The 26,826-nt window shown below is 48.3% G+C and overlaps 12 protein-coding genes across 12 annotated transcripts; all 12 read right to left on the minus strand.

The window, feature by feature from the left end:
• Positions 1 to 827: 827 nt before the first annotated feature.
• Positions 828 to 1,208, minus strand: LOC134676644 (histone H2A-like; the record flags this gene model as incomplete). The annotated part of the gene is made up of 1 exon (XM_063535042.1): positions 828 to 1,208. A coding segment is annotated over one exon (381 nt), but the record flags the coding sequence as incomplete, so codon positions are not given.
• An 812-nt stretch (positions 1,209 to 2,020) lies between these two features.
• On the minus strand, positions 2,021 to 2,698 carry LOC134676645 (histone H1C-like). The gene has a single exon (XM_063535043.1). It carries the CDS (start codon positions 2,696 to 2,698, stop codon positions 2,021 to 2,023), a length of 678 nt encoding a protein of 225 aa, XP_063391113.1.
• Positions 2,699 to 4,937: 2,239 nt separating this feature from the next.
• LOC134676646 (histone H4) lies at positions 4,938 to 5,249 on the minus strand. Its single transcript, XM_063535044.1, has one exon. It carries the CDS (start codon positions 5,247 to 5,249, stop codon positions 4,938 to 4,940), a length of 312 nt encoding a protein of 103 aa, XP_063391114.1.
• Positions 5,250 to 6,121: 872 nt separating this feature from the next.
• LOC134676647 (histone H3) lies at positions 6,122 to 6,532 on the minus strand. The gene has a single exon (XM_063535045.1). The coding sequence runs from the start codon at positions 6,530 to 6,532 to the stop codon at positions 6,122 to 6,124; it is 411 nt and encodes a 136-aa protein (XP_063391115.1).
• A 987-nt stretch (positions 6,533 to 7,519) lies between these two features.
• On the minus strand, positions 7,520 to 7,897 carry LOC134676649 (histone H2B). The gene has a single exon (XM_063535046.1). It carries the CDS (start codon positions 7,895 to 7,897, stop codon positions 7,520 to 7,522), a length of 378 nt encoding a protein of 125 aa, XP_063391116.1.
• Positions 7,898 to 12,166: 4,269 nt separating this feature from the next.
• Positions 12,167 to 12,547, minus strand: LOC134676650 (histone H2A-like; the record flags this gene model as incomplete). The annotated part of the gene is made up of 1 exon (XM_063535047.1): positions 12,167 to 12,547. A coding segment is annotated over one exon (381 nt), but the record flags the coding sequence as incomplete, so codon positions are not given.
• Positions 12,548 to 13,359: 812 nt separating this feature from the next.
• On the minus strand, positions 13,360 to 14,037 carry LOC134676651 (histone H1C-like). The gene has a single exon (XM_063535048.1). It carries the CDS (start codon positions 14,035 to 14,037, stop codon positions 13,360 to 13,362), a length of 678 nt encoding a protein of 225 aa, XP_063391118.1.
• Positions 14,038 to 16,276: 2,239 nt separating this feature from the next.
• LOC134676588 (histone H4) lies at positions 16,277 to 16,594 on the minus strand. Its single transcript, XM_063534981.1, has one exon. It carries the CDS (start codon positions 16,586 to 16,588, stop codon positions 16,277 to 16,279), a length of 312 nt encoding a protein of 103 aa, XP_063391051.1. The 5' UTR covers positions 16,589 to 16,594.
• An 866-nt stretch (positions 16,595 to 17,460) lies between these two features.
• LOC134676587 (histone H3) lies at positions 17,461 to 17,877 on the minus strand. The gene has a single exon (XM_063534979.1). The coding sequence runs from the start codon at positions 17,869 to 17,871 to the stop codon at positions 17,461 to 17,463; it is 411 nt and encodes a 136-aa protein (XP_063391049.1). The 5' UTR covers positions 17,872 to 17,877.
• Positions 17,878 to 18,858: 981 nt separating this feature from the next.
• On the minus strand, positions 18,859 to 19,236 carry LOC134676652 (histone H2B). Its single transcript, XM_063535050.1, has one exon. It carries the CDS (start codon positions 19,234 to 19,236, stop codon positions 18,859 to 18,861), a length of 378 nt encoding a protein of 125 aa, XP_063391120.1.
• A 4,995-nt stretch (positions 19,237 to 24,231) lies between these two features.
• On the minus strand, positions 24,232 to 24,615 carry LOC134676478 (histone H2A-like; the record flags this gene model as incomplete). Its single annotated transcript, XM_063534864.1, has 1 exon — positions 24,232 to 24,615. A coding segment is annotated over one exon (384 nt), but the record flags the coding sequence as incomplete, so codon positions are not given.
• Positions 24,616 to 26,148: 1,533 nt separating this feature from the next.
• On the minus strand, positions 26,149 to 26,826 carry LOC134676653 (histone H1C-like). The gene has a single exon (XM_063535051.1). The coding sequence runs from the start codon at positions 26,824 to 26,826 to the stop codon at positions 26,149 to 26,151; it is 678 nt and encodes a 225-aa protein (XP_063391121.1).

The following is a 26,826-nucleotide window of genomic DNA, read 5'->3' on the forward strand; positions in this document are numbered from 1 at the left end:
GCTAGCGTAGCGTACGGGAAATAGGGGATTAAAGATCGAGCGTCGAGCCCGCGGTATCTCGACCAATAGCGTTCGTGCATCATTAACATCGTCTGTAGGCATGGTGGGGAGTGCGAGGGCGTGTTGATATTATGTATTTAAATATTCATTATTATATTATCAATAATAAATAAACATTACCCGCCTGATGTGCTATGCTATGTAATAATAATAATGAGTTAACCAAAATATATTTGAACCATAACCATCTGTCATCAATTTTTATAACTGTAGGCGGCCAAAAATTTGGTATATTATAATTATTTATTTATTTATCATTCTTTTGTTACAGAGACACACTGTTGTAGCTGAGTAATTAAGTAAGTAAGTAAGTAAGTAAGTAAGTAAGTCTTTGATCCGTCCGAGCCATCCATAAACAAATAAGTGAGTGAGTGTATCCGAGTGTCTAATTTATAATATATTTAATTATGTGATGTATGTGTTTTTCACTATAGGAACGATAATCACATTATAGTTCAGTACCTACTCTTACCGTAATTATAATTCATTCATAAATGTGTAGTATCATAATTATTTTTTTTTTTTTTTTATTATTATTATTCATCGATCTAATGACATCATATACGTATGCGTTATGCCATGAAACTTATAACTTTTACACAGAATTATATTGTGGCCCTGAAAAGGGCCTTTTGTAACGGTCACTCGGGCGGGAATGTAACAGAGGCCCCGTGCGTGCGATAAATGTACGCACGAGACAAATGCACACATTCACCAGTCGCCGTGTGTTACCGCTAGAGATGTAGCCTGATGAGAAGTGAGGACACTTAAGCCTTCTTCTCGGTCTTCTTGGGCAGGAGTACGGCCTGAATGTTAGGCAGCACACCACCCTGGGCGATGGTCACACCGGAGAGGAGCTTGTTCAACTCCTCGTCGTTGCGGATCGCCAGCTGGAGATGCCTAGGGATGATCCTGGTCTTCTTGTTGTCGCGAGCGGCGTTGCCTGCCAACTCGAGAACCTCAGCGGCCAGGTACTCCATGACGGCGGCTAAGTACACCGGGGCACCGGCACCGACGCGCTCGGCGTAGTTGCCCTTGCGTAAAAGCCTGTGGATACGGCCGACGGGGAACTGGAGTCCGGCACGGTTAGAACGTGACTTTGCCTTTCCCTTAACCTTGCCACCTTTACCGCGTCCAGACATGTTTGATGAGAGATTTAAGTTTTCAGTTTACACACAACGGACGAGAGCACGTATTGCTCGTGAGTGTCGGACAAGAATATTTTTTTAGCAAGCCGCGCGTTAAGCTATATAGTCTCACGGAGCGCGCTGATAGTGGGGATATAACGAGCCGACATAACACGAGACCGATCGACCAATCGACGCCCCGCATGCAAGAGTGCGAATGAATAAATAAATTAATAACAAAATATTCTATAAGTAAGTTCATATAACTCCACATTAATTTATATAATTTGGCCTATATCTATAGGCCATACGTACGTATACTAAGTATGTAGATAACTTACTAAATATTGTTTGAAATGTAAGACTTGCGTCATATCATGTTTATTTATTTATTTACGTTCCAATAAAAAGTTGGTGTAAATTCATGATTAATGAAAACCTAATATAATCTCTATCAGTGTGATAATCATCATCATCGTATTGATGACTTTTGTGCCTTGATATTCGACTTTTTACTCCGATCCGAACACCTTTTGGTATGTTATATATATAAAAACACTTTCGATTCTCTCATTGATAAATCGATCGATCGACTCGTGTATGTGCTCATTGCAATGAAACAGAGGTGATATGAACCTTTGAATACATTTGTTAGCCCTGAAAAGGGCTTTTTGATGTGCGTATAACGCGCACAGGCGTATGACGTGAGTCGAGAAGAGGCGAGACACGTCGTCGTATAATATTTATAGCAACGACAATCGACATCTCCTCTACCATCACGACAACTACCGCGACCGATGTAAGGACGACGACGACAATATGGCGCAGTCTTCTTACTTCTTCGAGGCAGCCTTCTTAGCGGCGGGCTTCGCTTTGGGAGCGGCAGCAGCCTTCTTTGGCTTGGGAGCTTTAGGCTTCTTGGTCGGCGGCTTCGCGGTCTTCTTGGCCTTAGGCGCGGCGGCGCTCTTGCCCTTGGCGGGGGTGGAAGGTTTCTTCGCTGCGGGCTTCTTTTTGGCGGCGGCGGCCTTCTTGTCCTTCGTGGCGGCCTTAGGCTTGGCCGGGGACGCGGCGGCCTTCTTCGCCTTAGCCGGTTTAGCTGCGGCGGGCTTCTTAGCGGCGGCTGATGATTTAGCGCTAGATTTCTTGGCCGCGGCGGGTTTCTTGCCGGCGGATGAAGTCTTCGATTCCAGTTTGAACGAGCCGGACGCGCCCTTGCCTTTGGTCTGTATGAGTGCGCCGGATTCGACTGCGCTCTTCAGATATTTTCTAATGAAAGGGGCCAGCTTCTCGGCGTCGACCTTGTACTGGGCGGCGATGTATTTCTTGATAGCCTGCAGGGACGAACCGCTTCTCTCCTTCAGCTCCTTGATGGCGCTGTTAACCATCTCGGACGTCTTAGGGTGGGTGGGCTTCGCCTTAGGCTTCTTAGCGCCTGCGGAGGCGGACGCCTTAGGCTTCTTCGCGGGCGTCGCCGGGGCGGGAGCGTCGGCAGCAACTGCGGTATCGGCCATATTTAAATAACCAAGTAATATATGTAGTTTAACAAATTAGTAAATCGCACGAACTGCGCAAAGAGAACAGCGGACGCGTGTAAGCGGAGCGCTGCGCTGGCGAGTACTAAACACGAGTCGCATGGGGGCGCCACTTTTTATATATCCACTCCGGCTTAACCGTAACGCAGACCCTTATGTCGCGGGACGTTTTCTCGTAATAACACTTCCAACTTTTCACTTACTCGTTTATGATTAAACTAAATTTATAGTGAATTATATTATAATGATTATAATAAAATTGCACATGTATATTCTTTATGAATTGATATATCTATTTTAATAGAAGTTTTAAGTTTTGGAACGCCGTTAAACGAATGAGGGAACTTTACTTTTGGTATTATAGGTTGCGGACACCTCGGGTCTGTTTAAAAAGTGATTTTTCTTAATTAGAATTACATTTAACAATATTATGTGTCTTCCAGTTAAAAGCGAAGATACCATAGATAGATGTGACACAATAACAAAAGTAGAAAATTATAGTTATAATGTTATTTTGACTTGTTGTCTTCACTGTCGTAAAACAGCCGTACCGCGCCTTGGATTGCCTACGTTCAGCGGTTTGCTCTCTGCTGGTACCGATGTAAAACGGGATATGTATTTTATGTTACGTTTATATAATTATGTTCTATTATACATTACGATATCACCATATTCATGAATATTATTATAATTCTGATGGTTTTTAAAAACTCTCTTCTACGAGGATCATACAGCAGCGCGAACTCACACTCTGAACGTGCGGGCATGGTAGGTAGGTAGAATCTCGTGTAGGTAGGTCGTATTTTATTTAGTTTTGGTTTTAGTAGTAAAGTAAAAATTTATCTGAATATTACGCCTAATATTAAAACAAACGATATACTTAAAATTAAATTATTGCAATTAGTGTGTTTATCGTTGGACATAAGAATCTGTTTAGGTTGATATATTAGGTTGATATATGTACTTAATTATATTCATCATAGGGACACGAGAAGTCTTAGGCTTCTGAGTTACTATATGTAGTTAACCATTTTTATATAAGTTATATTAATATTTTTGATGTGGTAAAATTGAGGTGAGTGGGTGAGGGGATGTTGGGTGTCCCTGTCTGTTTTGTGCACTATTTGCGAATCCTTTACCTAATTGGGCAGTTCATCCTGGTCGTCGTCGTTATCAGTACCTAGTAGTAGGTCACAGCCTCACAGGTGTCAGGTGATAATGCGATTGTTTGTTTTTAAAATATATATATGGTGTTATTAGTAAAACTAACTAAAAAGTTAGCGAGTGTGCGTGTGTGAGAAATACATGTTTGGATTTGGAAAACGCGAGTAATAGGTGAATACTTTATTACTTAATTAATTATTTAGATTTGGGTTAGGGCGATGCTAGTCGGGAAGTCGGGAAAAATAAAAGGAAGAAGAAGAAGATGATGATGATGATGGTTGGATGGATGATTCTTGAAGAGAGGGAGAAATATCTGAATTTATGCATGCTGTACCTACTGGGAGGTGGGTGGTAAATAGACACGCGTGTAAAGCTCTAGCTGGAGACGTTCAATCGAATCTCTATATACTTAGTTATGCCTATTTTATATACGAGTACATTACATACATAGGTATAGTGGGCAGGCAAGGTCTACTTACTAATAATAATTAAAATATGCTTGGTGCACATTAATAATTGTGACGTAAGTACTAGATCGGAATCTAAAGATTTAAAAATATATTTATTAGCTTGCTCTAGTATCAATATTATTAGCGCACACACACATGAGGTTAAACAATAACTTTGCCCTTTGCTTGTAAAAATAACTATACATATTTTTAAATTAAGTAACTACATATAATTGTTGTTTTGTTTGTTTTAGAGAGCTGGGCTGGCTGGCGTCAAACCACCGTCAAAGCAGGCGGCGAACGAGGTGGCTGGCTGCTGTTACAAGTTAGAAAATTGGACTTGCGGTGCGGGGTAAGTAAGTTATTATACATATTATTAGATAGATAGATCGATCGATCGATTGTTTGTCCGTATGTGTCGTTGCTGAAACTTTGTATTTGCGGTGCATATAGTTAGAATTATTTGCGGCCCTGAAAAGGGCCTTTTTGTATTTGCGTCTGAGGACGCGGGCGCCGGGGCGCGCGCGCGCGCGCGATACGGTAATACATGCGTCAGTACATATTACACGATGTCGCGCGCGGCGGACCAAGTGCAAGCGGAGCGCTTAACCACCGAAACCGTAGAGGGTGCGGCCCTGACGCTTCAGAGCGTAGACGACGTCCATGGCGGTGACGGTCTTCCTCTTGGCGTGCTCGGTGTAGGTGACCGCGTCACGGATCACGTTCTCGAGGAACACCTTCAGAACACCGCGGGTCTCCTCGTAGATCAGACCGGAGATACGCTTGACGCCACCTCTGCGGGCGAGACGACGGATGGCGGGCTTGGTGATACCCTGGATGTTATCACGGAGCACCTTCCTGTGGCGCTTGGCTCCTCCTTTCCCCAGACCTTTACCTCCCTTACCGCGACCGGTCATTGCGACCTGTAGTAGATATGAGACTTCTCGAACGGAATACACGGACAACGACACACGACTTGCGGCGCGCGTCGACACGAGTGGAATAACTGGCTATCGACGTCTGTGCGATATTTATACGCTTTACCCTATTGCGGGGAGACGGGGGACGGGGTTAGAGATATCGGAGCATTAATATTTGATTTATTTTTCATTCATGAAATATAATATAATATTGATAAATAATTTCATATGATATGGTTATTTAAATTCATTTTGGGGATATAAATATGTAGTTACTCACATATAATTACTAACTATAATAACGGCGACCGGCTCATGGAAGAGAGGCCGTATGTATAACTAACTACATATATGTAGCACTCTCTATTTCTATTTCATTCCCCTCTAATCTCTAATATTATCCTCTAGCATTCAGTCAGTGGTAATAATTATGTCGATAAAATTTCGAGAAATCTATATTATTTTGTCTTAACTTAACTTTTAGTTGGCGCGTAATATCACGAGTTTAATTCACTTTCCTTCTTTCCATTATACTACATAATAGAGTATATCGCGGTTAAATTTCATATACTACTTACTATATTACCGTACATCTTATGTATGAATTGATGTATATATTTACTAATGACTAATAATATTGATCGATCGATTTATCTACGCAAGTGTTTGTTCAAAGAAACATATTATATAATTTTCGAATCATGTGTGGCCCTGAAAAGGGCCTTTTGATATATGACAGAAGCTTCACGTTCGCATGTCCAGACGCAAAACGCGTGGTACAAAATAATAGATATAATGTAACCGAATGCGTTGGCGCAGACTGCGTTCGGTGATTTAGCTCCGTGCCGATTTTAGCGTGGCGGGTGGTTTTAAGCACGTTCACCGCGGATCCTGCGAGCCAGCTGGATGTCCTTGGGCATGATGGTCACACGCTTGGCGTGGATGGCGCACAGGTTGGTGTCCTCAAAGAGACCGACGAGGTAAGCCTCGCTGGCCTCCTGGAGAGCCATAACGGCAGAGCTCTGGAAGCGCAGGTCGGTCTTGAAATCCTGAGCGATCTCACGCACCAGACGCTGGAAGGGCAGCTTGCGGATCAGAAGCTCAGTGCTCTTCTGGTAGCGACGGATCTCACGGAGGGCGACGGTGCCGGGCCTGTAACGATGGGGCTTCTTGACGCCCCCGGTGGCCGGCGCGCTCTTGCGGGCCGCCTTGGTGGCGAGCTGTTTACGGGGCGCTTTACCACCGGTGGATTTACGAGCGGTCTGCTTGGTACGGGCCATTGCGAAAAATAAAAATTACTACGACACACGGTACTACGTTACGTCAACGAGTCACGAGAGGTAATAAACTTCGCAACGCCGAGAGGCGCTTTTTATGTGCTCGTCGGAAAGGGACGGAGTTAGTGTCCGTGTGAGCGAGAGGGTTATAAAATTCACATACACGGTCCCCCTCGCCCCTCTTTTCCTTTCTCACCAATGGTACGATTTCTAATTACAATAACATTAATATTATTGAAATATTATTAATAAATTTGCTTTTTTTTTTTTTTTTTTTTAGGTATTATGTATGAGTTAGGACAGTTAGTTAGGTTCCGCGGAGCTAGGTTAGGTTAGGATTGTAAATAACAATATTTGACCGAGTCAGGTCAGCAAACCTAACTTACGAGGTTAGGTTAAGTTAGGCGATATTTATGTAAGTATACTCGATATATTGTTCAAGTTTGATTTGTTTTGGAAATTCCTGGCATCTGGTAACCTAACCTAACTTAACCTGACCTAACTCCTAAAGAAACCTAACTCTAGCGAACCTAACTTAACCTAACCTAACTCTAGCGAACCTAACATAACCTGACCTAACTCCTAGAGAAACCTAACTCTAGCGAACCTAACTTACTTATTTTACAGTACATATGGTCCTATTTTCCGGCACTAGTGCGTAAAATAGCACATTTCGTGCTATGTCAAAAGTTTATAAAGGGCCATATGTACACGTCCCTAACCCTATTTAACCTATATTATTAAGTGTTGGTAATGTGTAAATAAATAATATTTTTTATTGATATTTATCGACAGATTGACACAGTATGCGCGGTTAGAAACTTCTTATATCATATTCAGAACGTATTTGTGGCCCTGAAAAGGGCCTTTTTGGTTGTTGCACAAACCACACTCTCGAAGCGTGTCGTGTCGTCGCAATACGAACTACCTAAACCCATTACACTAAAAGTGTATTGAGAAGACAGACCGCATACGAGGAACGACGTACGCTTACTTGGAGCTGGTGTACTTGGTGACGGCCTTGGTGCCTTCACTGACGGCGTGCTTGGCGAGCTCACCGGGCAGCAAGAGCCTCACGGAGGTCTGCACCTCCCTGCTGGTGATAGTGGACCTCTTGTTGTAGTGAGCGAGGCGGGAGGCCTCGGCGGCGATGCGCTCGAAGATGTCGTTCACGAACGAGTTCATGATCGACATGGCCTTGCTGGAGATACCGGTGTCGGGGTGGACCTGCTTGAGCACCTTGTAGATGTAGATGGCGTAGCTTTCCTTGCGCTTATGCTTCTTCTTTTTCTTAGAGTCCGACTTGGAGATGTTCTTCTGGGCCTTGCCGGATTTCTTGGCGGCCTTACCGCTAGTCTTGGGTGGCATTGCGATATAGTTAGATGCTTACAGTACGAGAGTCGAACTGGAAATATGATATTTGATGATGGATATCATGCGATACCCCTTTTAAGGGGGGTATGCGTGGCCGTGCCCGCCTTTCGGCTGCGACGGCTGTGGCGGGTCGCTCCCCACCGCGTGGGGAGGTCAGTCGACGTCATTTTGAGGACGTCAGTGCCGCTGGTGTAGGCCAGCTTTCTCGCCTACCGATCGTTTATCCAACCCCGCGACCCCTAGCCCGGTGATACCGTTTGAGCGGGGCCGGGCGTCAGGGACGCAGGGAAGGCGACCGGCAGCTTAGGCTGGCGTGTGTGGCGTGGTGCATCCGAAGAGAGAGTTTGGGACTTGGCTTGCCTCTGCTACTGGTGTAGCAGAGCTCGGGGCAAGTCCCGGGCCCACCGTTCCGGTGGTCTGGTGGGGTGGTGTGGCGCGATGTTCTTGAGGTGCTCGTGCTCGCCGTTGTCCGCGCGGTCGAACATGGACCGCGCGAGACGCTCGATGAACTCCTCCAGGCCGCGCCACTTCAGTGTCTCGGTGAGGGCTGCGTTGCTGACGTAGCGTGGACACTTGACGATGCTCCGCAGTGTGAGGGTCTCCTGACGCCCCATCTTCGCCTTGTTGGACCTGGAACAGAAAGAATGCCAGGCAGGTGAAGCGTATGTTAGTCTAGAGCGTACGTAAGCTTTGTACAGACCGAGTTTGGTCCGTACAGGAAGCTTACTACTAAAGACTGGGCGTAGACACATGCGAGCGACTTTCGCTCGTCTTACTGTGTCTCTGGTGTGGCGATCCATGTTGAGTCTCCTGTCTATGGTCACCCCCAGGTATTTCACTGTGGGTGACCATGTGAGCGGCTGACCTAGAAGAGAAGGAGGATTGGGCAAGGTGATGGCTTGCCCTGTGATGAGCGCTTGCGTCTTGCCCACATTGACTGATAGTCTCCATTTGGAGAGCCAGTCAGGGAGGGCGTCAAGCGTCGGCTGGATCTTGGCGACTGCGTGCGGCATCTGGAACGAGGAAGCAAAGTAAGCGGCGTCATCTGCGAATAGAGCTAGTTGCGCTTGTCCGACGACTGGGATGTCGTCGGTGTAGCGCACATAGCATGCGGGCGACAGGCAGCTCCCCTGGGGGACGCCTGCCTGTATCGGGCGTTCCTGTGACAGTGCGCCTTCCACTTGAACGCGGAAGCGCCGGTCTGCCAGGAATGATGCGATGACTCTCACGATGCGGCGGGGGGCTGTGGACAGAGAAAGTTTGTATATTAGACCTTCGTGCCAAACTCGATCAAAAGCTTTCTCCATGTCTAGGAGGACCGCGACTGTGTACTCCTTCTTGTTGAGCGACATGCCCATGTGGTGTAGTACACGGGTGAGCTGCAGCGTCGTGGAGTGTTGGGACCTGAAACCAAATTGCTCCGGCCTGGGTGACAGGTGTGGCGAGAGGTGCCGGAGCAGTAACCTCTCGAACACCTTTGACAAGTTGCATAGCAACGTGATGGGCCGGTAGTTCGCCGGCTGTCTTCTGTCCTTTCCCGGCTTGGGAAGGACTATGACCCGCCCGGTCTTCCAGATGGCGGGAAAGTGGCCCGACCGTAGGATCCCGTTGAACAGGCGCGCCACTGCCGCTAAGGTGTTTAGCGGCAGGTGACGGAGCGCCATGTTCGGGATCTCGTCGGGGCCCGGCGCCTTCCTCGGGTTGCAGTAGCGCCTGATGGACGCCTGGACCTGTGAAGGAGAAAAATAGAGTGGATCATCGTGTGGCTCGACTGGCACGCTGAGATAATCTCGGACGTGCTGTACGATGTCCGCTGTGTGTTGCGGGTCGGTGACAGGGTTGGGCCTGAATTGCCGCTCAAGGCTGCGAGCGAGTATTTCCGCTCTGTCCTTGGCCGCGTACTTCAGTTCCCCGTCCGTGTCGTCCTCGAGGGGCTGGATCGGCTCGGGCGTCGTGCTGAGTTGTCTGCATAACCTGTGGATAGAGGGAAGACTATCAGTTATGCTGTCTATGTGGGCTTCCCAGCTTACAGCTCTGTGTTCGCTGAGTTTGTCCCTCAACAGTCGCTCCAGACGATTGAGCTCAGTCTTGACAGACTGAGCCCTAGTCCTTTGCCACTGTTTCCTGTACCAGCGCTTTTTCTCCAAAAGCGCTTGAAGCGGCCTCGGGAGCGGTGCGCGTCGGTCCGTTTGCGGGATCGTGCGGCCGGCCTCGGTGAGGGCCGCCTTGATGTCCTCCGTGATTGTAGTTGCTGCTGCGTCGACCTCTTCTGCGGTTGAGATGGGACCTGTGCGGGGAGAATTTACCATGGCTTCCGAAAAAGCCTTCCAGTCGTAGCGGCGTCCGGGTCCCTTGCTGAGTCTCGTCGTCGGCTGGTCTGCGATGGTCAGGAGCACCGGCCTGTGGTCGGAGGTGAGATCGTAGAATACCTGGTGCCGCATAAGGGCATTGACTCCGCGAGAGATCGCAAAGTCGATGGTGGTGCCTCTGTTGTACACATCGGCACCGTGGTAGTGAGTGGGCTCGTATGGCCCGCCCACTACCAGATCGAGGTCCTCCACGATCTGGTAGATGGTGTTGCCCGGCGGGGAGTGGGCGGACGAGTTCCAGGCGGGGTGCTCGGCGTTGAAGTCCCCGGCCAGGATGGTCGGCACGGGGGAGTCCACCAGCAGTCGCTTGAGGTCGTCGCGCATCCCTGCCGGCCGGCAGTGTCCGCAGGGCCTGTAGATAGCAAACAAGCGCAGATTATGTCTTTGCAGTTTGATATCTATCCCCAGCGCGGATAGTGTCGCGGGTTGGTCGATGTCCACCAATTGGTGGATGATGGTCCTCTTTATGAGGATGGCGAGGCCTCGCCAGATGACTCCAGTGTCGGGGTTGGATTGGTCCAGTCGGTACACAATGTACCCGCTTGCTGTGAGTTTCGTTGACGGCCTCAGCAGCGTCTCGCAGATCAGCATGATGTCGATGTCCTGGCTGTGGAGAAAAGTGCGGAGATCATTAGTTTTACCATTTAATGACTGCGCATTCCAGTATACAACTCTTAATTCTTTCTCTGAAAGGCCGTAAGAGTGTGCAGCTGGTGAGAGGGGTGGGCTAAGTCTGGTTTTTAACCAGACTTAGACAGAGCTTTTACCGCTAGTACTAACTCGTCTAGCGTGGGCTTCAAGGCCGTAGTTACCGCGGATTGCACCGCGGCGACTACGTCCTTGTGCAACGCTTCGGTGTCGAGCGCGGGGGGCGCTGCGGGCTGCGGTTGTGACTTCCTCTGCGGTGCTTGTTGTGGCTGCCTCCGCTGCTGTTGTCCTCTGGCCCTCGGCTGGTTGGCTGGCGCCATTAGGGAAAAAAAAAAAAAAAAAAAAAAAAAAAAAAAAAAAAAAAAAAAAAAAAAAAAAAAAAAAAAAATATGATATTTTTTTACGGTCGCCCGATCTTTGCTAGCGTAGCGTACGGGAAATAGGGGATTAAAGATCGAGCGTCGAGCCCGCGGTATCTCGACCAATAGCGTTCGTGCATCATTAACATCGTCTGTAGGCATGGTGGGGAGTGCGAGGGCGTGTTGATATTATGTATTTAAATATTCATTATTATATTATCAATAATAAATAAACATTACCCGCCTGATGTGCTATGCTATGTAATAATAATAATGAGTTAACCAAAATATATTTGAACCATAACCATCTGTCATCAATTTTTATAACTGTAGGCGGCCAAAAATTTGGTATATTATAATTATTTATTTATTTATCATTCTTTTGTTACAGAGACACACTGTTGTAGCTGAGTAATTAAGTAAGTAAGTAAGTAAGTAAGTAAGTAAGTCTTTGATCCGTCCGAGCCATCCATAAACAAATAAGTGAGTGAGTGTATCCGAGTGTCTAATTTATAATATATTTAATTATGTGATGTATGTGTTTTTCACTATAGGAACGATAATCACATTATAGTTCAGTACCTACTCTTACCGTAATTATAATTCATTCATAAATGTGTAGTATCATAATTATTTTTTTTTTTTTTTTATTATTATTATTCATCGATCTAATGACATCATATACGTATGCGTTATGCCATGAAACTTATAACTTTTACACAGAATTATATTGTGGCCCTGAAAAGGGCCTTTTGTAACGGTCACTCGGGCGGGAATGTAACAGAGGCCCCGTGCGTGCGATAAATGTACGCACGAGACAAATGCACACATTCACCAGTCGCCGTGTGTTACCGCTAGAGATGTAGCCTGATGAGAAGTGAGGACACTTAAGCCTTCTTCTCGGTCTTCTTGGGCAGGAGTACGGCCTGAATGTTAGGCAGCACACCACCCTGGGCGATGGTCACACCGGAGAGGAGCTTGTTCAACTCCTCGTCGTTGCGGATCGCCAGCTGGAGATGCCTAGGGATGATCCTGGTCTTCTTGTTGTCGCGAGCGGCGTTGCCTGCCAACTCGAGAACCTCAGCGGCCAGGTACTCCATGACGGCGGCTAAGTACACCGGGGCACCGGCACCGACGCGCTCGGCGTAGTTGCCCTTGCGTAAAAGCCTGTGGATACGGCCGACGGGGAACTGGAGTCCGGCACGGTTAGAACGTGACTTTGCCTTTCCCTTAACCTTGCCACCTTTACCGCGTCCAGACATGTTTGATGAGAGATTTAAGTTTTCAGTTTACACACAACGGACGAGAGCACGTATTGCTCGTGAGTGTCGGACAAGAATATTTTTTTAGCAAGCCGCGCGTTAAGCTATATAGTCTCACGGAGCGCGCTGATAGTGGGGATATAACGAGCCGACATAACACGAGACCGATCGACCAATCGACGCCCCGCATGCAAGAGTGCGAATGAATAAATAAATTAATAACAAAATATTCTATAAGTAAGTTCATATAACTCCACATTAATTTATATAATTTGGCCTATATCTATAGGCCATACGTACGTATACTAAGTATGTAGATAACTTACTAAATATTGTTTGAAATGTAAGACTTGCGTCATATCATGTTTATTTATTTATTTACGTTCCAATAAAAAGTTGGTGTAAATTCATGATTAATGAAAACCTAATATAATCTCTATCAGTGTGATAATCATCATCATCGTATTGATGACTTTTGTGCCTTGATATTCGACTTTTTACTCCGATCCGAACACCTTTTGGTATGTTATATATATAAAAACACTTTCGATTCTCTCATTGATAAATCGATCGATCGACTCGTGTATGTGCTCATTGCAATGAAACAGAGGTGATATGAACCTTTGAATACATTTGTTAGCCCTGAAAAGGGCTTTTTGATGTGCGTATAACGCGCACAGGCGTATGACGTGAGTCGAGAAGAGGCGAGACACGTCGTCGTATAATATTTATAGCAACGACAATCGACATCTCCTCTACCATCACGACAACTACCGCGACCGATGTAAGGACGACGACGACAATATGGCGCAGTCTTCTTACTTCTTCGAGGCAGCCTTCTTAGCGGCGGGCTTCGCTTTGGGAGCGGCAGCAGCCTTCTTTGGCTTGGGAGCTTTAGGCTTCTTGGTCGGCGGCTTCGCGGTCTTCTTGGCCTTAGGCGCGGCGGCGCTCTTGCCCTTGGCGGGGGTGGAAGGTTTCTTCGCTGCGGGCTTCTTTTTGGCGGCGGCGGCCTTCTTGTCCTTCGTGGCGGCCTTAGGCTTGGCCGGGGACGCGGCGGCCTTCTTCGCCTTAGCCGGTTTAGCTGCGGCGGGCTTCTTAGCGGCGGCTGATGATTTAGCGCTAGATTTCTTGGCCGCGGCGGGTTTCTTGCCGGCGGATGAAGTCTTCGATTCCAGTTTGAACGAGCCGGACGCGCCCTTGCCTTTGGTCTGTATGAGTGCGCCGGATTCGACTGCGCTCTTCAGATATTTTCTAATGAAAGGGGCCAGCTTCTCGGCGTCGACCTTGTACTGGGCGGCGATGTATTTCTTGATAGCCTGCAGGGACGAACCGCTTCTCTCCTTCAGCTCCTTGATGGCGCTGTTAACCATCTCGGACGTCTTAGGGTGGGTGGGCTTCGCCTTAGGCTTCTTAGCGCCTGCGGAGGCGGACGCCTTAGGCTTCTTCGCGGGCGTCGCCGGGGCGGGAGCGTCGGCAGCAACTGCGGTATCGGCCATATTTAAATAACCAAGTAATATATGTAGTTTAACAAATTAGTAAATCGCACGAACTGCGCAAAGAGAACAGCGGACGCGTGTAAGCGGAGCGCTGCGCTGGCGAGTACTAAACACGAGTCGCATGGGGGCGCCACTTTTTATATATCCACTCCGGCTTAACCGTAACGCAGACCCTTATGTCGCGGGACGTTTTCTCGTAATAACACTTCCAACTTTTCACTTACTCGTTTATGATTAAACTAAATTTATAGTGAATTATATTATAATGATTATAATAAAATTGCACATGTATATTCTTTATGAATTGATATATCTATTTTAATAGAAGTTTTAAGTTTTGGAACGCCGTTAAACGAATGAGGGAACTTTACTTTTGGTATTATAGGTTGCGGACACCTCGGGTCTGTTTAAAAAGTGATTTTTCTTAATTAGAATTACATTTAACAATATTATGTGTCTTCCAGTTAAAAGCGAAGATACCATAGATAGATGTGACACAATAACAAAAGTAGAAAATTATAGTTATAATGTTATTTTGACTTGTTGTCTTCACTGTCGTAAAACAGCCGTACCGCGCCTTGGATTGCCTACGTTCAGCGGTTTGCTCTCTGCTGGTACCGATGTAAAACGGGATATGTATTTTATGTTACGTTTATATAATTATGTTCTATTATACATTACGATATCACCATATTCATGAATATTATTATAATTCTGATGGTTTTTAAAAACTCTCTTCTACGAGGATCATACAGCAGCGCGAACTCACACTCTGAACGTGCGGGCATGGTAGGTAGGTAGAATCTCGTGTAGGTAGGTCGTATTTTATTTAGTTTTGGTTTTAGTAGTAAAGTAAAAATTTATCTGAATATTACGCCTAATATTAAAACAAACGATATACTTAAAATTAAATTATTGCAATTAGTGTGTTTATCGTTGGACATAAGAATCTGTTTAGGTTGATATATTAGGTTGATATATGTACTTAATTATATTCATCATAGGGACACGAGAAGTCTTAGGCTTCTGAGTTACTATATGTAGTTAACCATTTTTATATAAGTTATATTAATATTTTTGATGTGGTAAAATTGAGGTGAGTGGGTGAGGGGATGTTGGGTGTCCCTGTCTGTTTTGTGCACTATTTGCGAATCCTTTACCTAATTGGGCAGTTCATCCTGGTCGTCGTCGTTATCAGTACCTAGTAGTAGGTCACAGCCTCACAGGTGTCAGGTGATAATGCGATTGTTTGTTTTTAAAATATATATATGGTGTTATTAGTAAAACTAACTAAAAAGTTAGCGAGTGTGCGTGTGTGAGAAATACATGTTTGGATTTGGAAAACGCGAGTAATAGGTGAATACTTTATTACTTAATTAATTATTTAGATTTGGGTTAGGGCGATGCTAGTCGGGAAGTCGGGAAAAATAAAAGGAAGAAGAAGAAGATGATGATGATGATGGTTGGATGGATGATTCTTGAAGAGAGGGAGAAATATCTGAATTTATGCATGCTGTACCTACTGGGAGGTGGGTGGTAAATAGACACGCGTGTAAAGCTCTAGCTGGAGACGTTCAATCGAATCTCTATATACTTAGTTATGCCTATTTTATATACGAGTACATTACATACATAGGTATAGTGGGCAGGCAAGGTCTACTTACTAATAATAATTAAAATATGCTTGGTGCACATTAATAATTGTGACGTAAGTACTAGATCGGAATCTAAAGATTTAAAAATATATTTATTAGCTTGCTCTAGTATCAATATTATTAGCGCACACACACATGAGGTTAAACAATAACTTTGCCCTTTGCTTGTAAAAATAACTATACATATTTTTAAATTAAGTAACTACATATAATTGTTGTTTTGTTTGTTTTAGAGAGCTGGGCTGGCTGGCGTCAAACCACCGTCAAAGCAGGCGGCGAACGAGGTGGCTGGCTGCTGTTACAAGTTAGAAAATTGGACTTGCGGTGCGGGGTAAGTAAGTTATTATACATATTATTAGATAGATAGATCGATCGATCGATTGTTTGTCCGTATGTGTCGTTGCTGAAACTTTGTATTTGCGGTGCATATAGTTAGAATTATTTGCGGCCCTGAAAAGGGCCTTTTTGTATTTGCGTCTGAGGACGCGGGCGCCGGGGCGCGCGCGCGCGCGCGATACGGTAATACATGCGTCAGTACATATTACACGATGTCGCGCGCGGCGGACCAAGTGCAAGCGGAGCGCTTAACCACCGAAACCGTAGAGGGTGCGGCCCTGACGCTTCAGAGCGTAGACGACGTCCATGGCGGTGACGGTCTTCCTCTTGGCGTGCTCGGTGTAGGTGACCGCGTCACGGATCACGTTCTCGAGGAACACCTTCAGAACACCGCGGGTCTCCTCGTAGATCAGACCGGAGATACGCTTGACGCCACCTCTGCGGGCGAGACGACGGATGGCGGGCTTGGTGATACCCTGGATGTTATCACGGAGCACCTTCCTGTGGCGCTTGGCTCCTCCTTTCCCCAGACCTTTACCTCCCTTACCGCGACCGGTCATTGCGACCTGTAGTAGATATGAGACTTCTCGAACGGAATACACGGACAACGACACACGACTTGCGGCGCGCGTCGACACGAGTGGAATAACTGGCTATCGACGTCTGTGCGATATTTATACGCTTTACCCTATTGCGGGGAGACGGGGGACGGGGTTAGAGATATCGGAGCATTAATATTTGATTTATTTTTCATTCATGAAATATAATATAATATTGATAAATAATTTCATATGATATGGTTATTTAAATTCATTTTGGGGATATAAATATGTAGTTACTCACATATAATTACTAACTATAATAACGGCGACCGGCTCATGGAAGAGAGGCCGTATGTATAACTAACTACATATATGTAGCACTCTCTATTTCTATTTCATTCCCCTCTAATCTCTAATATTATCCTCTAGCATTCAGTCAGTGGTAATAATTATGTCGATAAAATTTCGAGAAATCTATATTATTTTGTCTTAACTTAACTTTTAGTTGGCGCGTAATATCACGAGTTTAATTCACTTTCCTTCTTTCCATTATACTACATAATAGAGTATATCGCGGTTAAATTTCATATACTACTTACTATATTACCGTACATCTTATGTATGAATTGATGTATATATTTACTAATGACTAATAATATTGATCGATCGATTTATCTACGCAAGTGTTTGTTCAAAGAAACATATTATATAATTTTCGAATCATGTGTGGCCCTGAAAAGGGCCTTTTGATATATGACAGAAGCTTCACGTTCGCATGTCCAGACGCAAAACGCGTGGTACAAAATAATAGATATAATGTAACCGAATGCGTTGGCGCAGACTGCGTTCGGTGATTTAGCTCCGTGCCGATTTTAGCGTGGCGGGTGGTTTTAAGCACGTTCACCGCGGATCCTGCGAGCCAGCTGGATGTCCTTGGGCATGATGGTCACACGCTTGGCGTGGATGGCGCACAGGTTGGTGTCCTCAAAGAGACCGACGAGGTAAGCCTCGCTGGCCTCCTGGAGAGCCATAACGGCAGAGCTCTGGAAGCGCAGGTCGGTCTTGAAATCCTGAGCGATCTCACGCACCAGACGCTGGAAGGGCAGCTTGCGGATCAGAAGCTCAGTGCTCTTCTGGTAGCGACGGATCTCACGGAGGGCGACGGTGCCGGGCCTGTAACGATGGGGCTTCTTGACGCCCCCGGTGGCCGGCGCGCTCTTGCGGGCCGCCTTGGTGGCGAGCTGTTTACGGGGCGCTTTACCACCGGTGGATTTACGAGCGGTCTGCTTGGTACGGGCCATTGCGAAAAATAAAAATTACTACGACACACGGTACTACGTTACGTCAACGAGTCACGAGAGGTAATAAACTTCGCAACGCCGAGAGGCGCTTTTTATGTGCTCGTCGGAAAGGGACGGAGTTAGTGTCCGTGTGAGCGAGAGGGTTATAAAATTCACATACACGGTCCCCCTCGCCCCTCTTTTCCTTTCTCACCAATGGTACGATTTCTAATTACAATAACATTAATATTATTGAAATATTATTAATAAATTTGCTTTTTTTTTTTTTTTTTTTTAGGTATTATGTATGAGTTAGGACAGTTAGTTAGGTTCCGCGGAGCTAGGTTAGGTTAGGATTGTAAATAACAATATTTGACCGAGTCAGGTCAGCAAACCTAACTTACGAGGTTAGGTTAAGTTAGGCGATATTTATGTAAGTATACTCGATATATTGTTCAAGTTTGATTTGTTTTGGAAATTCCTGGCATCTGGTAACCTAACCTAACTTAACCTGACCTAACTCCTAAAGAAACCTAACTCTAGCGAACCTAACTTAACCTAACCTAACTCTAGCGAACCTAACATAACCTGACCTAACTCCTAGAGAAACCTAACTCTAGCGAACCTAACTTACTTATTTTACAGTACATATGGTCCTATTTTCCGGCACTAGTGCGTAAAATAGCACATTTCGTGCTATGTCAAAAGTTTATAAAGGGCCATATGTACACGTCCCTAACCCTATTTAACCTATATTATTAAGTGTTGGTAATGTGTAAATAAATAATATTTTTTATTGATATTTATCGACAGATTGACACAGTATGCGCGGTTAGAAACTTCTTATATCATATTCAGAACGTATTTGTGGCCCTGAAAAGGGCCTTTTTGGTTGTTGCACAAACCACACTCTCGAAGCGTGTCGTGTCGTCGCAATACGAACTACCTAAACCCATTACACTAAAAGTGTATTGAGAAGACAGACCGCATACGAGGAACGACGTACGCTTACTTGGAGCTGGTGTACTTGGTGACGGCCTTGGTGCCTTCACTGACGGCGTGCTTGGCGAGCTCACCGGGCAGCAAGAGCCTCACGGAGGTCTGCACCTCCCTGCTGGTGATAGTGGACCTCTTGTTGTAGTGAGCGAGGCGGGAGGCCTCGGCGGCGATGCGCTCGAAGATGTCGTTCACGAACGAGTTCATGATCGACATGGCCTTGCTGGAGATACCGGTGTCGGGGTGGACCTGCTTGAGCACCTTGTAGATGTAGATGGCGTAGCTTTCCTTGCGCTTATGCTTCTTCTTTTTCTTAGAGTCCGACTTGGAGATGTTCTTCTGGGCCTTGCCGGATTTCTTGGCGGCCTTACCGCTAGTCTTGGGTGGCATTGCGATATAGTTAGATGCTTACAGTACGAGAGTCGAACTGGAAATATGATATTTGGATGGATATCATGCGATACCCCTTTTTAAGGGGGGTATGCGTGGCCGTGCCCGCCTTTCGGCTGCGACGGCTGTGGCGGGTCGCTCCCCACCGCGTGGGGAGGTCAGTCGACGTCATTTTGAGGACGTCAGTGCTGCTGGTGTAGGCCAGCTTTCTCGCCTGCCGATCGTTTATCCAACCCTGCGACCCCTAGCCCGGTGATACCGTTTGAGCGGGGCCGGGCATCGGGGACGCAGGGAAGGCGACCGGCAGCTTAGGCTGGCGTGTGTGGCGTGGTGCATCCGATGAGTGTTGAGTATTGGGACTTGGCTTGCCTCTGCTACTGGTGTAGCAGAGCTCGGGGCAAGTCCCGGGCCCACCGTTCCGGTGGTCTGGTGGGGTGGTGTGGCGCGATGTTCTTGAGGTGCTCGTGCCCGCCGTTGTCCGCGCGGTCGAACATGGACCGCGCGAGACGCTCGATGAACTCCTCCAGGCCGCGCCACTTCAGTGTCTCGGTGAGGGCTGCGTTGCTGACGTAGCGTGGACACTTGACGATGCTCCGCAGTGTGAGGGTCTCCTGACGCCCCATCTTCGCCTTGTTGGACCTGGAACAGAAAGAATGCCAGGCAGGTGAAGCGTATGTTAGTCTAGAGCGTACGTAAGCTTTGTACAGACCGAGTTTGGTCCGTACAGGAAGCTTACTACTAAAGACTGGGCGTAGACACATGCGAGCGACTTTCGCTCGTCTTACTGTGTCTCTGGTGTGGCGATCCATGTTGAGTCTCCTGTCTATGGTCACCCCCAGGTATTTCACTGTGGGTGACCATGTGAGCGGCTGACCTAGAAGAGAAGGAGGATTGGGCAAGGTGATGGCTTGCCCTGTGATGAGCGCTTGCGTCTTGCCCACATTGACTGATAGTCTCCATTTGGAGAACCAGTCAGGGAGGGCGTCAAGCGTCGGCTGGATCTTGGCGACTGCGTGCGGCATCTGGAACGAGGAAGCAAAGTAAGCGGCGTCATCTGCGAATAGAGCTAGTTGCGCTTGTCCGACGACTGGGATGTCGTCGGTGTAGCGCACATAGCATGCGGGCGACAGGCAGCTCCCCTGGGGGACGCCTGCCTGTATCGGGCGTTCCTGTGACAGTGCGCCTTCCACTTGAACGCGGAAGCGCCGGTCTGCCAGGAATGACGCGATGACTCTCACGATGCGGCGGGGGGCTGTGGACAGAGAAAGTTTGTATATTAGACCTTCGTGCCAAACTCGATCAAAAGCTTTCTCCATGTCTAGGAGGACCGCGACTGTGTACTCCTTCTTGTTGAGCGACATGCCCATGTGGTGTAGTACACGGGTGAGCTGCAGCGTCGTGGAGTGTTGAGACCTGAAACCAAATTGCTCCGGCCTGGGTGACAGGTGTGGCGAGAGGTGCCGGAGCAGTAACCTCTCGAACACCTTTGATAAGTTGCATAGCAACGTGATGGGCCGGTAGTTCACCGGCTGTCTTCTGTCCTTTCCCGGCTTGGGAAGGACTATGACCCGCCCGGTCTTCCAGATGGCGGGAAAGTGGCCCGACCGTAGGATCCCGTTGAACAGGCGCGCCACTGCCGCTAAGGTGTTTAGCGGCAGGTGACGGAGCGCCATGTTCGGGATCTCGTCGGGGCCCGGCGCCTTCCTCGGGTTGCAGTAGCGCCTGATGGACGCCTGGACCTGTGAAGGAGAAAAGTAGAGTGGATCATCGTGTGGCTCGACTGGCACGCTGAGATAATCTCGGACGTGCTGTACGATGTCCGCTGTGTGTTGCGGGTCGGTGACAGGGTTGGGCCTGAATTGCCGCTCAAGGCTGCGAGCGAGTATTTCCGCTCTGTCCTTGGCCGCGTACTTCAGTTCCCCGTCCGTGTCGTCCTCGAGGGGCTGGATCGGCTCGGGCGTCGTGCTGAGTTGTCTGCATAACCTGTGGATAGAGGGAAGACTATCAGTTATGCTGTCTATGTGGGCTTCCCAGCTTACAGCTCTGTGTTCGCTGAGTTTGTCCCTCAACAGTCGCTCCAGACGATTGAGCTCAGTCTTGACAGACTGAGCCCTAGTCCTTTGCCACTGTTTCCTGTACCAGCGCTTTTTCTCCAAAAGCGCTTGAAGCGGCCTCGGGAGCGGTGCGCGTCGGTCCGTTTGCGGGATCGTGCGGCCGGCCTCGGTGAGGGCCGCCTTGATGTCCTCCGTGATTGTAGTTGCTGCTGCGTCGACCTCTTCTGCGGTTGAGATGGGACCTGTGCGGGGAGAATTTACCATGGCTTCCGAAAAAGCCTTCCAGTCGTAGCGGCGTCCGGGTCCCTTGCTGAGTCTCGTCGTCGGCTGGTCTGCGATGGTCAGGAGCACCGGCCTGTGGTCGGAGGTGAGATCGTAGAATACCTGGTGCCGCATAAGGGCATTGACTCCGCGAGAGATCGCAAAGTCGATGGTGGTGCCTCTGTTGTACACATCGGCACCGTGGTAGTGAGTGGGCTCGTATGGCCCGCCCACTACCAGATCGAGGTCCTCCACGATCTGGTAGATGGTGTTGCCCGGCGGGGAGTGGGCGGACGAGTTCCAGGCGGGGTGCTCGGCGTTGAAGTCCCCGGCCAGGATGGTCGGCACGGGGGAGTCCACCAGCAGTCGCTTGAGATCGTCGCGCATCCCTGCCGGCCGGCAGTGTCCGCAGGGCCTGTAGATAGCAAACAAGCGCAGATTATGTCTTTGCAGTTTGATATCTATCCCCAGCGCGGATAGTGTCGCGGGTTGGTCGATGTCCACCAATTGGTGGATGATGGTCCTCTTTATGAGGATGGCGAGGCCTCGCCAGATGACTCCAGTGTCGGGGTTGGATTGGTCCAGTCGGTACACAATGTACCCGCTTGCTGTGAGTTTCGTTGACGGCCTCAGCAGCGTCTCGCAGATCAGCATGATGTCGATGTCCTGGCTGTGGAGAAAAGTGCGGAGATCATTAGTTTTACCATTTAATGACTGCGCATTCCAGTATACAACTCTTAATTCTTTCTCTGAAAGGCCGTAAGAGTGTGCAGCTGGTGAGAGGAGTGGGCTAAGTCTGGTTTTTAACCAGACTTAGACAGAGCTTTTACCGCTAGTACTAACTCGTCTAGCGTGGGCTTCAAGGCCGTAGTTACCGCGGATTGCACCGCGGCGACTACTTCCTTGTGCAACGCTTCGGTGTCGAGCGCGGGGGGCGCTGCGGGCTGCGGTTGTGACTTCCTCTGCGGTGCTTGTTGTGGCTGCCTCCGCTGCTGTTGTCCTCTGGCCCTCGGCTGGTTGGCTGGCGCCATTAGGGAACCTGCGGAAGATTCCTCTACCATATTGGGGCGGTCCGTGGCCCTAGTGTTAGGGCCGCGGCGTGTGGGCGGGCGGCGTGTGTGGGAGCGCGTTCCTGCGCGCCAGTTCCTCAGTTCCCTGAGGTACTCAGGGCACTGCTTGTGGTTTGCTGGGTGGTCCCCCCAGCAGTTGCAGCAGGTGGCCGGCTGGTCCCTGGGCCGCGTGCACTCGCTCGAGTGGTGGTCCAGTGCGCACTTGACGCACCGGACTGCCCGGTGGCACCCGTGCGAGGAGTGCCTGAAGCCCTGGCACCGGTGACACTGCGGCGGCCCGGGCTTGCCTCTCCAAGGCTCAACCCGGACCTTGGAGTTGATGTCGGCCAGGTCGGTGAGGTCCAGGAAGCCTGGGTTGTCTCGTTCCGTCCCTGTGAGCTGCACGAAGAACAGGCTGCCTCCGCGTCCTCGACCTGTGGATATAAGTTTCGCATGAGAAACTTCGTAACCCTTTACGGCGCAAGCGTCTTTGACCTCTTGCACCGTAGTTGACGAGGGGAGGCCGCGAATAGCGGCCTTCATTGGGAGAGAGGTCTTGTCTGGGTGCTCGACAAACTCGAGCTTGTGCTTCTTGCGCTGCTCCTTTAGGTACTTGATGACCCTGGTGTATTCTACCCCGGACCTGGGGTAGAATCGGACGCCATTTGGGGCCGCGGCCTCGGTTGAGGCCGGGAACCCTAGGCGTTTGTTGATGGTGGCCAGGTGCTGGCGCCAGTCTGGGAAGTCCTCGACCAGGATCTGGGGCGGTTTGTAGTTGGAATATGATATTTTTTTACGGTCGCCCGATCTTTGCTAGCGTAGCGTACGGGAAATAGGGGATTAAAGATCGAGCGTCGAGCCCGCGGTATCTCGACCAATAGCGTTCGTGCATCATTAACATCGTCTGTAGGCATGGTGGGGAGTGCGAGGGCGTGTTGATATTATGTATTTAAATATTCATTATTATATTATCAATAATAAATAAACATTACCCGCCTGATGTGCTATGCTATGTAATAATAATAATGAGTTAACCAAAATATATTTGAACCATAACCATCTGTCATCAATTTTTATAACTGTAGGCGGCCAAAAATTTGGTATATTATAATTATTTATTTATTTATCATTCTTTTGTTACAGAGACACACTGTTGTAGCTGAGTAATTAAGTAAGTAAGTAAGTAAGTAAGTCTTTGATCCGTCCGAGCCATCCATAAACAAATAAGTGAGTGAGTGTATCCGAGTGTCTAATTTATAATATATTTAATTATGTGATGTATGTGTTTTTCACTATAGGAACGATAATCACATTATAGTTCAGTACCTACTCTTACCGTAATTATAATTCATTCATAAATGTGTAGTATCATAATTATTTTTTTTTTTTTTTTATTATTATTATTCATCGATCTAATGACATCATATACGTATGCGTTATGCCATGAAACTTATAACTTTTACACAGAATTATATTGTGGCCCTGAAAAGGGCCTTTTGTAACGGTCACTCGGGCGGGAATGTAACAGAGGCCCCGTGCGTGCGATAAATGTACGCACGAGACAAATGCACACATTCACCAGTCGCCGTGTGTTACCGCTAGAGATGTAGCCTGATGAGAAGTGAGGACACTTAAGCCTTCTTCTCGGTCTTCTTGGGCAGGAGTACGGCCTGAATGTTAGGCAGCACACCACCCTGGGCGATGGTCACACCGGAGAGGAGCTTGTTCAACTCCTCGTCGTTGCGGATCGCCAGCTGGAGATGCCTAGGGATGATCCTGGTCTTCTTGTTGTCGCGAGCGGCGTTGCCTGCCAACTCGAGAACCTCAGCGGCCAGGTACTCCATGACGGCGGCTAAGTACACCGGGGCACCGGCACCGACGCGCTCGGCGTAGTTGCCCTTGCGTAAAAGCCTGTGGATACGGCCGACGGGGAACTGGAGTCCGGCACGGTTAGAACGTGACTTTGCCTTTCCCTTAACCTTGCCACCTTTACCGCGTCCAGACATGTTTGATGAGAGATTTAAGTTTTCAGTTTACACACAACGGACGAGAGCACGTATTGCTCGTGAGTGTCGGACAAGAATATTTTTTTAGCAGTAGTATTATGTCATGCGATACCTCGCAGGAGGTATGCGTGGCCGTATCCGCCTTCCGGCTGTGACGGCTGTATCGGGTCGCTCCCCACCTCGTGGGGAGGTCAAACGTCATCATTTTATGGATGACAGTGCTTCTGTTGTGAGGTGAGTTTCTGTGCGTCCATGTTGCTGGCAGACGCGCTGGTGCTGCAGGAGATGGAGCTGTGGTGGTCGATCAAGGTCGTGCGGGCGGTTAGGTCCGCTACGGCGATGGTGTCTGGAATTGTAGTCGTGCGGGTGGTGTGGCCCGCTCCGGCTGAGGTGCTAGAGGTGTGTGGTCAAGGGCGAGCGGCGCATCTGGTCCGAACGGCGATGGTGTCTGAAGCTGTAGAGTAGTAGAGTTCACGGCCGCGCGGGTGTGGTGGCCCGCCACGGCGGTGGTGTCTGTAGATGTAGGCGCCATCGGGATCGGGAGGTGAGTCCGCTGCGTCGATGGTGCTTGTGTTTGAAGGAGGAGCCATCGGGTTGGGAGGTGAGTCCGCTGCGTCGATGGTGCTCGCGGTAAAGGTGGCAGGCATCGGGTTGGGAGGTGAGTCCGCTGCGTCGATGGTGCTCAGGTGTAGGGGGGCCCAGGTGCTCAGGTGTTGGGGGCCGCCAAGATGTTATTCGTGACACACACGGCTTCGCAGTACGAAGTATGCGTGCGGTCACGACGGCGGCGCGGAGCGAAATATCTTTTTTAGCAAGCCGCGCGTTAAGCTATATAGTCTCACGGAGCGCGCTGATAGTGGGGATATAACGAGCCGACATAACACGAGACCGATCGACCAATCGACGCCCCGCATGCAAGAGTGCGAATGAATAAATAAATTAATAACAAAATATTCTATAAGTAAGTTCATATAACTCCACATTAATTTATATAATTTGGCCTATATCTATAGGCCATACGTACGTATACTAAGTATGTAGATAACTTACTAAATATTGTTTGAAATGTAAGACTTGCGTCATATCATGTTTATTTATTTATTTACGTTCCAATAAAAAGTTGGTGTAAATTCATGATTAATGAAAACCTAATATAATCTCTATCAGTGTGATAATCATCATCATCGTATTGATGACTTTTGTGCCTTGATATTCGACTTTTTACTCCGATCCGAACACCTTTTGGTATGTTATATATATAAAAACACTTTCGATTCTCTCATTGATAAATCGATCGATCGACTCGTGTATGTGCTCATTGCAATGAAACAGAGGTGATATGAACCTTTGAATACATTTGTTAGCCCTGAAAAGGGCTTTTTGATGTGCGTATAACGCGCACAGGCGTATGACGTGAGTCGAGAAGAGGCGAGACACGTCGTCGTATAATATTTATAGCAACGACAATCGACATCTCCTCTACCATCACGACAACTACCGCGACCGATGTAAGGACGACGACGACAATATGGCGCAGTCTTCTTACTTCTTCGAGGCAGCCTTCTTAGCGGCGGGCTTCGCTTTGGGAGCGGCAGCAGCCTTCTTTGGCTTGGGAGCTTTAGGCTTCTTGGTCGGCGGCTTCGCGGTCTTCTTGGCCTTAGGCGCGGCGGCGCTCTTGCCCTTGGCGGGGGTGGAAGGTTTCTTCGCTGCGGGCTTCTTTTTGGCGGCGGCGGCCTTCTTGTCCTTCGTGGCGGCCTTAGGCTTGGCCGGGGACGCGGCGGCCTTCTTCGCCTTAGCCGGTTTAGCTGCGGCGGGCTTCTTAGCGGCGGCTGATGATTTAGCGCTAGATTTCTTGGCCGCGGCGGGTTTCTTGCCGGCGGATGAAGTCTTCGATTCCAGTTTGAACGAGCCGGACGCGCCCTTGCCTTTGGTCTGTATGAGTGCGCCGGATTCGACTGCGCTCTTCAGATATTTTCTAATGAAAGGGGCCAGCTTCTCGGCGTCGACCTTGTACTGGGCGGCGATGTATTTCTTGATAGCCTGCAGGGACGAACCGCTTCTCTCCTTCAGCTCCTTGATGGCGCTGTTAACCATCTCGGACGTCTTAGGGTGGGTGGGCTTCGCCTTAGGCTTCTTAGCGCCTGCGGAGGCGGACGCCTTAGGCTTCTTCGCGGGCGTCGCCGGGGCGGGAGCGTCGGCAGCAACTGCGGTATCGGCCAT

This window comes from Cydia fagiglandana, chromosome 24 (assembly GCF_963556715.1).
Source record: "Cydia fagiglandana chromosome 24, ilCydFagi1.1, whole genome shotgun sequence".
Taxonomy (NCBI): domain Eukaryota; kingdom Metazoa; phylum Arthropoda; class Insecta; order Lepidoptera; family Tortricidae; genus Cydia; species Cydia fagiglandana.